The sequence below is a fragment of the Nicotiana tabacum genome, chromosome 7, assembly GCF_000715075.1.
Source record: "Nicotiana tabacum cultivar K326 chromosome 7, ASM71507v2, whole genome shotgun sequence".
Classification (NCBI taxonomy): domain Eukaryota; kingdom Viridiplantae; phylum Streptophyta; class Magnoliopsida; order Solanales; family Solanaceae; genus Nicotiana; species Nicotiana tabacum.
In genome coordinates, this window is record NC_134086.1 from 43,971,681 (window position 1) to 43,988,946 (window position 17,266).

At 35.1% G+C, this 17,266-nt stretch overlaps 2 protein-coding genes and 1 pseudogene across 2 annotated transcripts; all 3 read right to left on the minus strand.

Moving 5' to 3' along the window:
- Positions 1 to 1,591: 1,591 nt before the first annotated feature.
- LOC142182683 (zeatin O-xylosyltransferase-like) lies at positions 1,592 to 2,614 on the minus strand (annotated as a pseudogene).
- A 73-nt stretch (positions 2,615 to 2,687) lies between these two features.
- LOC107784090 (F-box/kelch-repeat protein At3g06240-like) lies at positions 2,688 to 8,618 on the minus strand. Its single transcript, XM_016605156.2, has 2 exons — positions 7,234 to 8,618; positions 2,688 to 3,466 (listed from the first exon to the last, which is right to left on the minus strand). Exon 1 carries the CDS (start codon positions 8,371 to 8,373, stop codon positions 7,264 to 7,266), a length of 1,110 nt encoding a protein of 369 aa, XP_016460642.1. The 5' UTR covers positions 8,374 to 8,618; the 3' UTR covers positions 2,688 to 3,466; positions 7,234 to 7,263.
- A 2,205-nt stretch (positions 8,619 to 10,823) lies between these two features.
- On the minus strand, positions 10,824 to 15,932 carry LOC107784091 (F-box protein CPR1-like). The gene is made up of 2 exons (XM_016605157.2): positions 14,335 to 15,932; positions 10,824 to 12,103 (listed from the first exon to the last, which is right to left on the minus strand). The coding sequence occupies exon 1, from the start codon at positions 15,458 to 15,460 to the stop codon at positions 14,612 to 14,614; it is 849 nt and encodes a 282-aa protein (XP_016460643.1). The 5' UTR covers positions 15,461 to 15,932; the 3' UTR covers positions 10,824 to 12,103; positions 14,335 to 14,611.
- Positions 15,933 to 17,266: the final 1,334 nt, after the last annotated feature.

A 17,266-nucleotide genomic window follows, 5' to 3' on the forward strand; every position in this document is an offset into this window, starting at 1 on the left:
AAGGTTGTAAACTTACAGGGTCTCATAATAATAATAATAATAATAATATCTTAAACCCTCTATAACCTCCCAATAGACATAATCCCTTCGAACTCATATAGATTACTACGACTCATCCTAATATTAAAATACGGGATGTAACAATTATGATATTGATTCTGATGATATGGTGGGATCGGGTTGCGTGCCGCAACAAATTTTATATGTGATTCTTGATATTGATTAATGATTCTACGGTGAAATAACGGAGGATTGTGTGTATACAGTGGGATCGGGTTATGCGCTGCAACGTATTGTGTGTGTTGTATTCTTTGTTGTTATTGTGTTGGTTTCCATCATTGTTACATGAAATTAAGAGATCAGTTATTCGAGGTTCTCTGATTACAAGGATTGAATTCTTTTTCATAAATTAACTGCCTTAATTTCATTTCATGTTTTTCTTTTCTATTATTATTATTATTATTATTATTATTATTATTATTATTATTATTATTATTATTATTATTATTATTATTATTATTATTATTATTATTATTATTATTATTATTATGTGTACAGGTTATTGTAAGTGACCTGCCTTAGCCTCGTCACTACTTCGTCGAGGTTAGGCTCGGCACTTACAGAGTATATGGGGTCGGTTGCACTCATACTACACTCTGCACTTATGCAGATTTTGGAGTTGGTCCTAGCATCGGTCAGTAGATTGCTCGGATCCAGTGCTTGACGGAGACTTGAGGTACAGCTGCACAGGGTTCGCAGCCCTGAAGTCCCCTTATACATTTCCTTTAGCTGTTTATTTCGGATTCAGATAGTTATGCTTTCATTTATACTATTATTTGTAATACTCTAGATGCTCGTGTATTCGTGACGCCGGTTCTGGAATTTGTACTTGGATAAAGTCGTTTATCAGTTTTATCTACTTTATTTCAGTTTATTCAACTTATCAGTTTTCATTTGATTTGAATTGTTTAAAATGGTTAATAATTACTCCTTATATTGGCTTACCTAGCAAGTGAAATGTTAGGCGCCATCACGATCCCAAAGGTGGATATTCCGGGTCGTAACACTGAAGGGTACAACTTGTTTATTCATATATTCCCAAGTCCAATTATTTTACCTTTTAAATAATATCCAACTAATTTAGAATAGATTTCAACAGCAACGACTGAAAAATAGGGTCTTGTTCTTTAAATGAGTTTTAAAAGGAGGTGCATATTCAAATTTAATTCATATTTTCTAATTGGTGATAACAAATTATTCCCTCCGTTTTAATTTAAATAATATAGTTTGACTTGACATGGAGTTCAAGAAAAAAAGACTATTAAAACTTGTGATCTTAAAAGTTATGTGGGGCCATGATATTTGTGTGGTCATAAAAGTTTGTCATTAAGATAAAATGGAATGTTTAAAGTTAAATTATTTTCCAATTATAGAAATGTGTCATTCTTTTTGGGTGTCATCTAAATTGAAACGGAGGAAGTCGTGACGAATGGGATAGCGTTATAATACCTAATACACCAATTTTAACCTTTAAAATAATGCACATAGGAATGTCATATGAACAGAAATCATTTGTCATAGAACAGTCGAATATAGGATATGTAGACAGCCAATTTAGCATATGTAGAACAACTGATAAATGTATACAAGATCACTCTCCACATCAACCCTATAGTCTGCACAGTTAGAGCCAGATTAGCTGTTGAGCTATGCCCTTTCTAAGAGAAATACATGATCATAAACTAGTCTTATCCAAGATATTCAACATGCCAAAATCACAGAAATTTAAGGTAGTATAAACTATTCTGAGCCAAGAAACAGACAAATGACAGGTTTTAAGAGAATTGTAAAGTAACCAAACAAGATAGAGCTAGACCCCTTGGCTTTGAGAATTAGCGGGAAAAAACAAGTCTATCTTGTGATATGCACGATGAAAGAATCCAACTGAATTCGAGAAGCTCCCCCTTTCTCTGTGGACTGCCTTACGGCTTCTCCTAATTCTTCAGCTTTTTTTTTCTAAGTTCGTCGCCTTCTTCTGATGCCATTAACTTCCTAACAACATTCTAAATGGCGGATGCACTCACCAACTCCTTGCGTTTCTCCCACTCCCTAAAAAAAGTAGGCCTATTTTCAGTATTTCCGTCACCAAAAAACCATTTTTTGGTTGGTCAGAGTGCATAGGCCAAACAGCTATTGGCACTCCCATAGTAATACTCTCTACACAAGAATTCCAACCACAATGACTCATGAACCCCCCAGTCGACGAATGAGTCAAGATTTCTAGTTGTGGTGCCCATTCTCTGACCACTAAGCTACTTCTCTTACCCTTTCCTCAAACCCTTCTGACAACTCAACTTTTCTAGCTTCCTCAGTAAAGATATCTCCTCTATCGGCATCTCTCAGCACCCATATGTCTCTGTTTGCTCTGTTCTAATCCCATCGCAAGCTCCTTGACTTCCCTATCAGAAAATGAAGTTGTTGTTCCAAAAGATATATAAAGAACAGATCTTGGAGGTTGTTTGTTAAGCCACTCCAAACATATATTCTTCCTACTTGAGACATGATCAAGTTTAGTAGGCAGAACTGGTCCAATTGCCCATTGTTTCTTGATCATTTTGATATTTTGTTATCAATTTGATAACACGAGAAGACAAGATTCTTAATAATCTAGTAATCACAGCATCAAAGGAAATCCTTGGACAAATTTACATTCTTTGAAGGTGTTGGATAGTCATCAACCCTTTTTGAATGAAGAGGAACTCTGAAACTGACTATGAGTTACGATATGAGTATTCAAGTGACTACTCCAAACTATGTACTTTCTTGAAGATAATAACATGTCAAAACCAGAAACAAGATCCTCAGGACTTGGCTGAGACTGTCCCGAACTAGGATGTACGATTTCCAATATTCCCAATACCACTTTGCAAAGCAATAGATGTCTTAGTCCATCCTTGTCTTGAATAGCAGTTTGGAGACAATCAAGAGCAGAAAATTGAACTCCGTGGCAATAATTTGATTGAACAAAACCATTAGAAATTATGTCAATAATTTTCCTTTAAAGTTCCATGCCAACCAACCCTCTTACAGCATTCCCATTGCACTTCTTATCCATGGTTTTGTAATTAGAAGGAAAGATTGAAACTTTGTTTGCAAAAAATATGAATTGCCTCAACTTGAATTGATGATGCTAGTGCTGCCAAACCAGATACAAACTTGTCCATTTCAACTTTGTGCATCTTATGATCTTGATTGATTTGTAGAAAGTCACTATTACCAAATAACTGAGTTCTTTCTTAATTTTTACTGCCTGAAACCCCAGTCATTCGATCAGGAGTTATCAGACTTCGAACTTCAGTTTTGTTATGATGTGGTATGCTTGAGCTCGAGCTTTCAGCTGGATGCTGGTACTGATATTCAAGTCTCTGCCTTTTCGCGTCCAGCATGTTGGGCACCATGGTTAATTCTGGTAGAGGGTATAAAAATCAGAGAAGAAAGGATAAATTCCAACTATTAACATATAAGAGCTAAATCTGCTCTACGAGTTTCTTGGACAAAGAGGAAAAGATACCACTTGCGGAATGAACACTAGCAAACAATATGGCACTGCAAAAAGTAAAGGATTTATCAAGACACTTATATAGTAGTATGGAATTAAGCACAAATCCCACAAGAAATAGGGAAGTCAGAAACCTTTTTCCGGAAGTTAAAATCTTGAACTTGAACCGACATGGAACTGAATGCTTTTCCTATTTGAGGACAATAAGGTTAATAAAGATAACTTCCACATTTGTCAAACATGCTATGAACTAGAACTTGTGTCAGTATTTTGATTGTCGTAGTTTGACCAGGCACTTTTCTTATCACACATAAAATCGTAACTTTTCCTAGCAATGGAGTTTCAATACCCATTAGGTGGTGGAGTTTGGTAAAATCTTGGTCATTCGACCACCAAACCCAAAGCCATTGCAGGAACCAGCATGCTGTGACAGGTTTGCGTTAATTTCGATTTCATTCTCCGCTAATAACCAGAGGTGTCTTTTCTAAAGTGGAAGCATAGGTGTCTTTCTATTGGAGCCAGGCTTATACGATGTTATCTTTTTTGTAATAAGTTGGTGAAGTAGATACATCTTTCCATTCAATCTAGGTAACTTCATTCATTTCATGTTCACCTTCCATCGTCACATAATTAAAGTGCTAACAATCAGCCGTGTGGTACAGCCTATGATTAAAGGTAGCAATTGTGTGGCAGCTTTCGACTCGTACCATTGTCCCACTTTAACTTGAAAGAGAAATAAGAGAACTAAGCACAATTACTCTGATATGCTAGAACATTGCAAAGCTAAACATTTGTGCTCTGCAACAGAGAGAACAACATTCCCTGCTTTCACAACATGGGAGACTTGATGTAAAACACCCCGCTAAAGGGGCACACAGTTACTCGGATCATCTATTCATCTGATGTTGAAACTCAACTAAAATGTGATAGTCATCTGTCAAAATCTGAAGCACTGCCTTTGTATACTCCATCTTAATACACAAATCACAATTCCAAGCCTCCTTCGAAAACTCGCCTATCATTTTCATAAGATTTAAAATAGAAGCTATTTTATAACATGATAATTAGGTACAAACCACTATTAGGATTAAAATATATTGAGATCCAGGCCTTTGTATACAACTCTCTTTTGATAAGGCTTTGTATACATGCTGCTATGTCTGATGATAGGGCCTCATCTATACCTGGTTTGAGTCAGCAACAATTCTCTCAACTTGTCTCTCTGCTGCAGCAAACTCAAATCAATCATGCTCCTGAGCCTCAACCCAATCTGATGGGATCTGCTAACTTTGCTGGTAGTGTTCTTTCCTTGCCTGTTTATACTGATGATGATTCTCATGCTTGCATGTTGTCTAGTGTAAGTAGAGATGTGTGGATTATAGATAGTGGAGCTACTGATCATATGACCTCCAATAGAGAAATTCTTTCAAATCTGACTCCACTTCCTACTCCTTACTTGGTAACTTTACCTAATGGTTATAAGGCAAAGGTTACTTGTATTGGTTCCTGTACTTTATTTCCATCTTTCACTCTTCATCATGTCCTCTATATTCCTTCTTTTCAATATAATCTGATTTCTGTACACAAGCTTATTCAACAATTTTATTGTCTTGTCTTGTTTACCTCTATTTCATGTATTTTGATATAGGACCTTTCCATGAGGAAGCTTCTGGAACTTGGTAAAGTCGACCAAGGACTCTAAAAGCTTCTTCGTGATCATCAACTCAATGAAACATCTAATTTTCCTGTTTCTGTTTTTCGAAATAATATGCAAAATGTCTCCATTCCTGACCAGTCTAGTAAGACTGCACATAATAAGGCTGCTTTGCATACTATTCCTGTTGTTCCTTGTAATGATAAGGAGAGCATAAATAAAAATGATGTTCTTTGGCATCATAGATTAGGACATATTCCATTTTCTAAAATGAAAACCATCCCTTCTATTTCTGCTGAATTATCTGCCAAACAGTCCTTTATATGTCCTGTTTGTCCTCTTGCTAGGCAGGCAAGATTACCTTTTTCAGCTAGTTCTACTGTTTCTGATTCCTTGTTTGAGCCAATTCATGTTGACACATGGGGTCCCTATCATACTTAGACTTATTCTGGGGCAAAGTACTTTCTTACCATTGTGGATGACCATAGTAGAGCTACTTGGACTCACTTGTTGCATGCTAAATGTAATGCTTTTACTATGCTGAAGGCTTTTATTTCCATGGTGAAAACTCAATTTAACCTCTCTGTTAAAAAAATTCGAAGTGATAATGCCTTGGAAATTGAACTTTCCAATTCTGCCTTACAATATTTCTCAGATAATGGAATTATCCATTAGACTACCTGTTCTCACACACCTCAACAAAATGGAATTGTTGAAAGAAAGCATAAGCACTTATTTGAAACAGCTAGAGCCTTGATGTACCAATCTAAGTTACCAACAAAATTTTGGGGAGATTGCATTTTAACGAGTAGATTAATTCATGTGCAAGGCATTGAACAAGTATCAGTTTGCAATGAGAGAAACTTATCCACACATGGTGTTTAAACCAAACCACGTGAATTTACCGCAGTTGAGAATAACTTGAGATGAGAATACACACAAATTAACTAGAGCTAAGAGAGAAATGTGTATAAAAGACATATCTCATAAATTCATTGATATGGTGGAAACACCGGGTGTGCGAGTTTTCTCTGCTTGCTATTATTTAAATTCATGAAATACCACCATGTACCCTCAAGAATCCAACTCTTTAATTAATGAAACCATTTCTCTTGTATGGGTGGGGTGGGGTGGGGGGAGGAGGGGGTTGGGGGGAGATTCTTTAGGCCGTTCACGCAGACTGTATTTTGTAACATGATAGTACCTTCCGGACAGAAGAAAACAAATACGAAAACCATTCCTTAGAAGGCAGTGGAGTTGGCTAAAAGTGAATTCTCATAATGCTGCTGAATTATTTAACAAAATAGCAAGCAGAGTTTTCCAAGGTAAAGAAAATACAGCAGCTATTGAAAAATTTACAGGAAAAAGATGATAATTAGCTACAAGCCCTCCTATTGTAGCAAATAAATCGTAACCAGAACATAACAAGCTTCTAAATAAAATAGTTTCTTAGAACCTTTGCTATCTTATTTAAGATAGAAATATGATGAACCACTAACCCGATATCTATCTTTACGGTCTTTGTAGTGATTGATCTTGACAATTATACAATCAAAGAGGCATACAACATAAAATGAATGCTGTTTTTAAAGCAGCTAAATAACAGTTTTAAAGTCAAATTGCTTAAAAAAAAGTAAGCACATAAGTGACCAAGACTAATTTTTACCTGAGTTTATTGTGAGATCAGTGTCATGATTCAGAGAAGGGCAAAAACATCTAAAACTATTCCTTTTCAAGACCGTGTGTGCTCAAAATTGAACTACTCGTTTCTTTAAGACGCCACCATTCTATAATATTGAATTAATTCAATATACAAATCCAAATTCTTTCCTTCATTTAATACAGTTAACTTTTCTTTGGTATCAACGAATTACCATCAAAACATTAGAGGACAAAACAATTACCATTCATAAAACTCTAAGGGTTCATTTTATTGAATCAAATATGAGGACCAAATCAAAAAATATTATACAAAATACACTAAAAATGACTAAAAATCATGAAAATAATGATGATATACCTGAGTACAGCATCATCTCAGAATATTGCATCAAGCAATATCGTAACCCTCAATAACCTTGCCTAACATAGGAGACACAAGACTCTCCATGAAAGATCTAGTTCTTTCAAACTTAGCAGTTATTCCACCAACCTTCATATCCCTCCATTGATCCTCTTTCATGTTGTAAACAATCAAATTCTCTCTATCAACATTCAATACAACATCATCATCACTAATTGAACAAAATGGCACCAAACCATGCACTAAATCCAGTCCAGCAATCCTAAATTTGGTCCAAGACTCCTCAACCCCATATCTTTTCATCATCCAAAACTCAATTTTGTTTTCTTCTGTATCATTCAACAACATACAAAGACACCCTCTAAAAGCCACAAGATCACAAAGCACAAAATTATTGTCATCGAGTGCATTAGGGACTGGCAGCTCCAAGAATGTCTCATCATTTAAATCAAAAGCAACAATTACAGAGGAATAATCAGGAGATTTCCTAGCCAACCAATGCAAAGCCCCATTTACTAAAACCCCAGAACCGCCAATAGGAACTCCATGATCAACAGGTAGCTTCCCATGCCTCCTCCATAGATCCATTCTAACAGAGTAGACATCAACAAAAATATTGTCTAAATCCCGTTTATATCGAGAAAGAGTAACCACCTTATAGTCATTACTAGCAAAATCGTACCCTAGACCACACATGCTAAAGCTACCCGGCACAGTAAGAGCCAAATGAAAGTTTGGAATTCTATGGTACTCTAAGGTTGTGGGGTTGATTAAATATTTAATATTTTCCGTATTCTCCACCAAGACCAAGCCATTACATGAGCCAACCACTTTTTCCCAGCTGTGTGAGAGCTGCGGAAAATTAAGCTTTCTTGAAATGGCATTAGTTGTTCCATTTTGGGGGTTTTGGTTAAATGTGATAGTGTGAAGAGCCCCAGAACTAGAGACGAAAATGAGTTTCGATTCTTCTTTATGGGAATGGATGATATGATGAAATTTGATGAATTGTGGGTCTGAGAGAAAATTGAGCCACTGTTTTGACACGCATCTAAACTGGCCTATGGACTTTGCAGGCAGCCGAGAGAGTATGTCAATGATGATTTCTTGGGCTAGATATTCAGCTTTGCTCATCGCCATGGTTGAATTTGGATTTGGACGAGAAATTACGGAAGAGTATGGAATCGGTACAGCGTAAAATAGGGGTGGCAAAATTAGTAGGACCTGTTAGTAGCATTTGATTGGAACTTGGAAGTTTTTAAGATTTTATTAAAACTAGAAAAAGTTTTCACCTAACAGAATATTTCCTTTCAATTAGTTTAGTTGGAATCTGGATAATATATGATTGAACTTTGAAAGAGAAAAAAAGGTACTCCTACTTGAAGTTGCAGTTGATTACGTGTATTTGGAAGTTAAGTCATATCTATATATAAATATAATCGGCATAAGAGAGGTGATGTGGCACCATTCTCTGTTCAACAAAATTATTTATTCTTTTTATTCTTTTTTGATTTATTTTTTTTGTTTAAAATATTTTATTTCCATGTTAAAGAGACCCAAAAGTCACGCCAGTTAAGCCATTGAGAGTTACAACGGCTGAACATAATGAGGCAACGATTAATTTCAGAATGAATAAATTGAACAAAACAGATAGATTCTTATGCATCTGAAGCCAATCAATGTCCATAAAGTACCCTTGAATGCGGTGGCAATGGAGAGGAGTATTCTTCAGTTTTTTCTCATATTCCCCGCCTCCCTAAAGAAGCTTCATGTGATCTTTTTTGACTGCATATTGTATCCATTTTGTTTGAGTTTCTTTTATACTTTATTGTTATATTTTTAATCAACTTGAAGTTTTCCGACAATACATAAGCCGGTGCTAAATCTGTAGCGAACTTCCCGGCTGGTTTAGGGGATATATTGACAAAGAAAACGTCGGGAGTGTATTGACAAAGAAAGAAAAAGAAGGCAGCGACAATACAAGGATAGAGAGATGGACAACAAATCTGCTTATAGAGATTCTGTTGTTGATCGGTTTGAATAAATTTGCATAATGATATAATTATGAGACTTTGTACTTTGTTGTGTGGATATATAAACAATATTCCCAATTTGGCAAGATGGAATCGCTGGTATGATTCATTATTTAATTTATAGATTATTAGCTCCATCAGATATTTTAGTTCATAAAGTATACCTATGTTGGAGCAGGCATGGAGGATCATGACTTTGCTTACTTTTAGCCGGTTAAAGAAAGATTGAAATCAATTCTTAAGTGTCTTCATATCTATAGCAGGAAAATAATTATAATACCACAACTACAGTTTCTGATATCCTTTCTCATGCTGTTAAATTGCTTTTCAATAAGCTTGGTCAAATTCATCAATTTATTTGTCTTGTTGAGATTATCAATATCATTTAAGTAATTTATAAAAGTTCATAAAATGTAAATGGAAAATGACTATCTGCTATATTCCTCCTTTTGTTTAGCGAAGCAAGATCGATGCAACTTTGTAAGTGGTGTGTATGCAGTATGCTTCCCATTCTTCTGTTTTAAGACACAATGAATGTTCATTTTAAGAAAATAATGACGTCAAGCATCAACTATGGCTCATGCTGATAAAAAAATATTTTTTTTAGAATTTTGACGGGAATAACTATGATTTTAACCAGATTTTGAAGAAATAATATAATGACAATTACCAAAAATACATTTAACTTTATTTCTTTGGTTATAAGTATTTATTACTTTAGAACGAGAATATACGTATGCAATTATATTTGTCAAAATAAATTTTTTTGCAGTAACATGTTTCTATTCTTTGTAAGAATAAATATCTTTTTCCTTTTGGAGTTGGATAGCAGGAGAGATGATTGGACTATGGGATTCTATCAATACAAAAAAAAAAAAAAAAAAATAGGGCAACAAGTATTAGAGTGTTACTCATGTATTTTCTTTTATCATGTCTAAATTTATAATTAAAAAAGTCATTTTGTAAGTTCACTAAATTCTTTTACCATCGCGCGAAGCGCGAACCATTTAACTAGTTTATTCATAAATTTACACTTTAACATATTTGAAATTTTGTGAGTAAAAATCTTTATCCTTGAAATACTCTTCAAACATGTTTTAAATATTTGATAATAACTTCAATATTGAAGATCAGTATTTATAATTAAGTTCAATATTTGCAAATACTATGATGGGCAAACTTTAACTTGTATACAGAGTCGAAGCTAAGATTTTGAATATATGAATTCTAGATATTTAGGAAATGCAGTTTTTTGAGTTCTAGATTAATGATTTATACGTATATATTAAGTGAAATTTTTAATACAAATATAAAATTCAAGCCAAAGCTACTGATTTTTGCTCAACTGTAACTAGAACGGTAGCTCCTCTTGTGGATAATTATTTTTTCATGAAAACTACCCGTGCGTTAGAGGTCAATTATTTTTTTCATCAAAACCACCCGTGTGTTAGAGGTCAAAGCTTTGACTCTTACCCGTGTGTAAATCAGAAAAGATGAAAGGAGGATGCGTTGTACCATACCTCCAATTACGTACTCATTTCAGCTATGTGCTATAGATATAAGTAAAGGCTATAGCCATCGATCTATAGTCATCAATAATACTAAAGTGTCCTGTTTTGGCCGAACTTAGAAGTTGGGAATTCATTTGGTCAGTTAAAATCCTCTGTGAAGAATAACTTTCTCTCGGGCTTGTCCCTAATCCATTATCCCTGAGCTGTGTTCTATTGCTTCTGAACTTCAGATACCAACTTGATAATATGGAGAACGCTCAAGCCAACTTTAACAATCCATTTTTGAAGAGTAAGATCAATTGAAGTGTGTGTAATACTCGCTTCATATTCGTTTTCTATGTTATATAATACCAGGATAGCATAAAAATCTCAAATTCTGATGTGATGGGGTTTGGTAAAATCATGGTCATTCACCACCAAAGCCATGGCAGGAAGCAGCATGCTGTGATAGGTGACAGACACTTCTCTTGATCTGATTTTATTCTGCAATAGTTACCTATATAGAAAACCTCAAATCTTGAATTTGCAATGAACTAGAGGCGATATGAAAGGTAACATGCATGGATGTTATTCTTTTATGTAGTACCTTGGCAAAGTACATGAAATTTTTCACTTTCCAGCATTCAGGTCATTCTAAGATTGGAGGTTGCAATTGCATGTAGCTTGTTACAATATAAAAGGCTGTTGTTTACTCATAGTAAAAAGAAACTCAATTTCTGACTTATTCTTGGATCAGAAGATTCTCTATCAGCATACTCACACTGTCAGTTAGACAAGCACTCTCCTGCCAGTTATAGCAATAAGTGGCTGTAATAGAGTTGATTGTCTAATATTTATCAAAATAAGCAATCTGTACCATTTTTTCAACCAAAAACAGAAATACGACAGGGAAGCACAATAATTTGATATGCTAATAAAACATTGCAAAGCTAAAAATTTGTTTACTGAAATTCGAACGATAATCCTTTCTTTCACAAGAGGAGAAGATTTTATGTAAAACAACCTGTTAAATGCGCGTTTATCGCTACTCAGATCATCTATTAAAGCTCAACTGAGATATGAACGATCAACGATCAAATCTCAAGTATAAGGGTTTAATCAAAAGCGACATTTTCTCCTAACATTGCTAGTATTGCCTTTGCAGACTTCAAAATATACCAAACACAAATGCATGTCTCAAGTACTACCTTTGTATACTTCATCACATTATACAAACCACTATTAGGATTAAAATATATTGAGATCCAGGCCTTTGTATACAACTCTCTTTTGATAAGGCTTTGTATACATCAGCTTAACTTCTATTCTGCTGCAGTAGATTAATTCCTGTCCAAAGCATAGACAAAGTGTAAGTTTGCTATGAAAGAAACTTATCCATACCTGGTGTTTAAACCAAACTGCATGAGTTTAGCATAGTTGACAGTAAATTGAGTTAAAATAAACACAAATTAACCACAGTTAAGTGATAAAATGTGTATAAAAGGGATATGTCATACAATCATTGATATGGTGGAAACATCGGGTGCGTGAGGTTTTTCCATTTGCTATTATGTACATCCATGAAATACCACCATGTACCCTCAATAATCCTACTCTTTAATTAATGAAACCCTTTTCCCGTTTATGGGCAGGGAGGTAAGATTCTTTAGGCCATTTGTCCATAGACTAAATTTTGTAGCATGATAGCAACTTCTGAAAAATAAGAATAATATGAAGAAAAACATCAAGTGGCTTCGGAGTGGGATGAGCTCTTTGGTGCAGTCAAACAATCTGCGCTCCCACGTACTGACTTGGATCACTCTCCAATTATCCTAGAGTATGGTCATTGGGCTAGAAATGTCTCTTATTTTAAGTTCAAAAATATGTGGTTAGAGCACCCTAATTTTGAGGAATTGGTTAGAAATTGGTGGATGCTTTTCAATATTTTGGGCAGCCCGGATTATATTTTTGCAAAGAAGCTCGAGTTATTGAAACTTCAGCTTAAAGAATGGAACAAGTCCACCTTGGTCTTTTGGAGAATAGCAAAACTTCTATACTGAGTGAAATCATGGAAATGATCAAGAAGCTGAAGAAACACCACTCTCGGATGATCTCTTACTCTCCAAAGCAAACCTACATATGGAGCTTGAGGAGATTTTCAAAATGGAAAAAATCACCTGGACACAGAAGTCTAGGTGCCTTTGGTTGAAGCAAGGGGACAACAACACTGCTTTTTCCACAAGATGGCACTCTCATAAGAGATTCAATCATATTGACAAGCTGGAGATTGGGGAGTACTTTATGAAAACGAAGAGGTCATCAAAAATGAGATTCTTAGTTTTTATGAGGCATTATACAAAGAGAATGAAAACTGGAGAACACTTTGGGAATGTGTCAATGCTCCATGCATTTACAGCGAGGAAAAGGAGTGGCTTCACAGACCTTGCCGGAAAGAGGAGATACATTGGGTCATCAAAAGTTGCGAAAGTGAAAATCGCTGGGTCCAGATTGGTTCTCAATGTGTTTCTACAAAAGGTGTTGGCTGATTCTAAAAGTTGATTTGTTGAATGCTATTAATCACTTTCATGATTGTGAATATTTTGAAAGATTAAATTCTTCTTATACAGCTCTTATCCCTAAGAAGACTGATGCAAAGGAACTAAAAGATTATAGACCTACTTGATCGGTAGTTTCTATAAGATCTTTTCCAAAACTTTGGCGAATAGGCTTAAAAATGTGCTGCCAAGTCTTGTCAGTCCTTCTCAGATGGCTTTTCTTAGTGATAGAAACATCATAGATGCAGCCTTGATCGCCAATGAATGTTCGGATTCAAGGATGAAGTTGGGAAAGCCGAGAATAGGTTAACTTAAATTGAAACAGAAGGAGTAATATATAGATTGATATGTCTTGATTCTTGAGTAAAAATGTGAGGTTGTTCATTTTAAGGGCCTTTTTTCATTGTTAGTTACTCTTATCTATGTATTGCTACTGTTGATATCAATCTTAAGAGTCTCTCCACTCTCAACAATGTGGTTAGCTTCTTAAGTAGCGATACCACCTGATATCTATCTTAAGAGTCTTTATAGTGATAGATCGTGCAATTATACAATCAATGAGGTAGAAAGCTTAAATTTGTTTCCTTTTCTAGAGCAGCCTGATCATAGTTCTACCGTCAGTACTGCTTAAAAAGGGTATCCATGGGAGTGGCGAACACTAATTTTACATGAGTTCATTGTGAGATTAACTTATGATTCAAAGAAGAGCCAAAACTTCTAAAATTAATCACATAACTTATGATTACATGTGCTCAACATTGAACTATATAAGTTTTCCTTAAAGGCCACCGGCCATTCGATGATGTTGAATTGAAACAAGTTATAATTTCAAGTTTTTCCCATTTCAAGTGATACAATCAATCACTAAATCTATCTTCGGGATGGAAGAATTACCATCACAAACACTATGAAGAAAGAATTACCCTTTGCCGATCCTTTATGGGGTTTAATTTTATTGAATAAAATGCAGGGACAAAATTAAACATACTATATAAAGAAATTGTAAAAATGCCTTTGTAATACCTGAGTACAGCATCATCTTAGAGTATTGCATCAAACAATAAAGTATCAAGACTCTCCATGAAGTATCCAGTTCTTTTCAACATAGAAGTTATTCCATCAACCATCATATCCCTCCATTGATCCTCTTTCATATTGCAGATAATCAACTTTTCTCCAATCACCTCCGATAGTACAAAATCATCATTACTCATTAAGCACAACGGTATGAAACCATTCACTGAATTTGGTCCTTTAAATCTAAACGCAGTCCAAGAATCCTCAACTCCGTACTCTCTCATTATCCAAAGCTCAACTTCGTTGCCCCCATGAGTAATATACATAAAAGACACCCTCTAAGAGCCACAAGATTATACCACCCCAAATTACCTTTACCAAAAACAGTAGGTGTTGGCACCTCCGAGAATGACTCAGAAGTTAAATCAAAAGCAACGATTATAGATGAATACTGCAGCATAGGAGCTTTCCTAGCCATCCAATGCAAAGCCCCATTTACCAAAACCCCAGAACCGTTAGCATGAGTTAAATCATGATGAGCTATATGATCATGAGGTATACACTCAAGTCTCCTCCATAGACCCATTCTCACAGAGTAGACATCGATAAAAGTACTGTCAACAGTCCATTCATATCCAATATATCGAGAAAGAGTAACAACCTTATAATCATCAGTAGCAAAATCATACCCTAGACCAGACATTGCACAGGTACCTGCTGCAGGAAGAGCCAAATGCAACTTTGGAATTCTATGGTACTTTAAAGTTGTGGGGTTAAACAGATATTTAATCTTTTGCCTATTAACCACCAAGACCAAGCCATTACATGAGCCAATAACTCTTAGCCAGTTATCTGGCAGCTCCGGAAAATTAAGCTTTTTTGAAATGGCATCAGTTCCATTTTGGTTAAAAGTGATAGTGTGAAGAGCATGAGAAACAGAGATGTAAATGAGTTTTTCTTCTTTTTTGTGGGCATGGATAATGTGGTGAGCTTTGATGAATTGTGGGTCTGAGAGAAGATTGCGCCATTGCTTTGACACGCACCTGTAATGGCCTATGAATTTCGCAGGCAGCAGGGAAAGTATGTCAAATACGATTTCTTCGGGTAGGGTTTTAGCTTTGCTCATAGCCATTGAAGGAGTGTAGGATTTTTCTTGCCTGTGACTCTAGTTTTTCTATTATTGGGAAAAAATGAAAATAAGGAATTTACCGTTTGAGTGGAAAAGTTTTTTTCAATTTGTTTCAAGTATTACGAAAATTAGAAAAAGTTTCTATCCATCAAATTTTCTCTTTCGATGTAAAAAGTTGAAGTGCAAATTGAATAAGAGTACTTGAAAGTTGAAATTGTATTTGGGTATAAATTTACTCCAAAAAGTTGTATTTTTCTTTACTTAAGACCATTATTTCACTAAAATAAGATTTCAGTATTTGTGAATAATCACTTCCAGAATGGGAGCTTTGGCGTAACTGGTAAAATTGCACAGAACTCATCCTCTTCTATTTCGAAGGGGAGCCTTGGCGTAACTGGTAAAATTACCTCCATGTGACCAGGAGGTCACACGTTCGAGCCGTGGAAACAACCTTATTGATTATGCAAGACTTATTTTTCCTAAGGAAGAAGGTCATACTTGCCCAGGTATTATGCGAACATGTGTGGAATTAATCACAACCCTTCCTCTTCTATTTCGCCTTTCTAAAGAGCAGGCTTGAATACAGAAAGAGATTCGTACTGTTTGCTGACTAAAAATTTATGATCTTTGCCTCTTTTCACAGTCAAAGTCAAAGGTGTCAAAGGTTTGTTGGTAGCAAGATCAGTGATGGGCCTAAGCGATCACGACATCTTGTTGATATTGATTGAGGAGTTTGATGAAGTTTAGCTAACTGAATCCTCGCGGACAATTGTGGGTGTGGCAAATTTCTTCAGCTATGAGAAATGGTCTACATATGCCTCTGTAGCTTAAAAATTATCACAGTTTACCCCTCCCCTAAAATACTGTATTCATTTAATCTTTTTAATTATCACTATCTTTTTAATTGATGCCTCATGATTATAATTGATTTGAATGGATCATGCTACACATCCCAACAACATTCCTACAATTAAAATAAGTTAAAAAATTAAATTCTAGATGGATATTCAAATTTGAAGTTGATGTTTTGCTGTGGTGAGACTCGAACCCCATTGAAGGAGCTTCAGGGAACAAAGTTCCACTCAAATCTGGAAAATTTTACTGTATAATGATTGGGTGAAGTTAAAAATTATTGAAAAAGCTTGTAGTAACTTGAATCTTGAATGCTCGATTGATTGTGTTTGACTAACATTGATTATGGGAATTACAACTGAAACTTACAACTGGAAATGCTAGATTTATTGGGCTGAAATTACAACTGAAACTTACTTAAATAGGGACATTACATAATGGTATCCAGAGGTAAAATGGCATAATAACATTTTATCTCTTTCTATGCAGCCAACTATACAAAATATTTAGCATCTACGAGTTTGTTATAAAAGAGAAGAACGAATTTATAATGAGTAACCTAGATATGTTTACCTAGTTAAAGTCAGACTTGCAATGTTTGTACAACATAGTGTTAAGATTGGTGAAACCGATCAGAAATGGAGAAAATTGAGACTAAGGTTTGATTAATCGGGCATGTTTGCAGAGAGAAGAATCGAGATTCTTTTCTCAGAAATTGAATAAAAATATTTAAGTCTAACTATTTATACTGGGACAAAATTGGAAAATACAAAACAAGAGAAAAAAATGATTAGGTTGTATTGGCTAATAAATACAATTGGCCAAACAGCTAACTAACTATTAATAAGCCCAATTGACTACAAATCAAGTAACTCCAACACATAGCTTTCCACCATTGCAGACAGAAGTAATTCTTCAAATTTTATTTTTAAGATAAAATTGGTGCCCTAACACCAC

What these genes read in the sequence shown, in the direction of transcription:
- LOC107784090 (XM_016605156.2), bottom strand. Translation starts at nt 8,373, where the DNA reads ATGGCGATGAGCAAAGCTGAATATCTAGCCCAAGAAATCATCATTGAC.
- LOC107784091 (XM_016605157.2), bottom strand. Translation starts at nt 15,460, where the DNA reads ATGGCTATGAGCAAAGCTAAAACCCTACCCGAAGAAATCGTATTTGAC.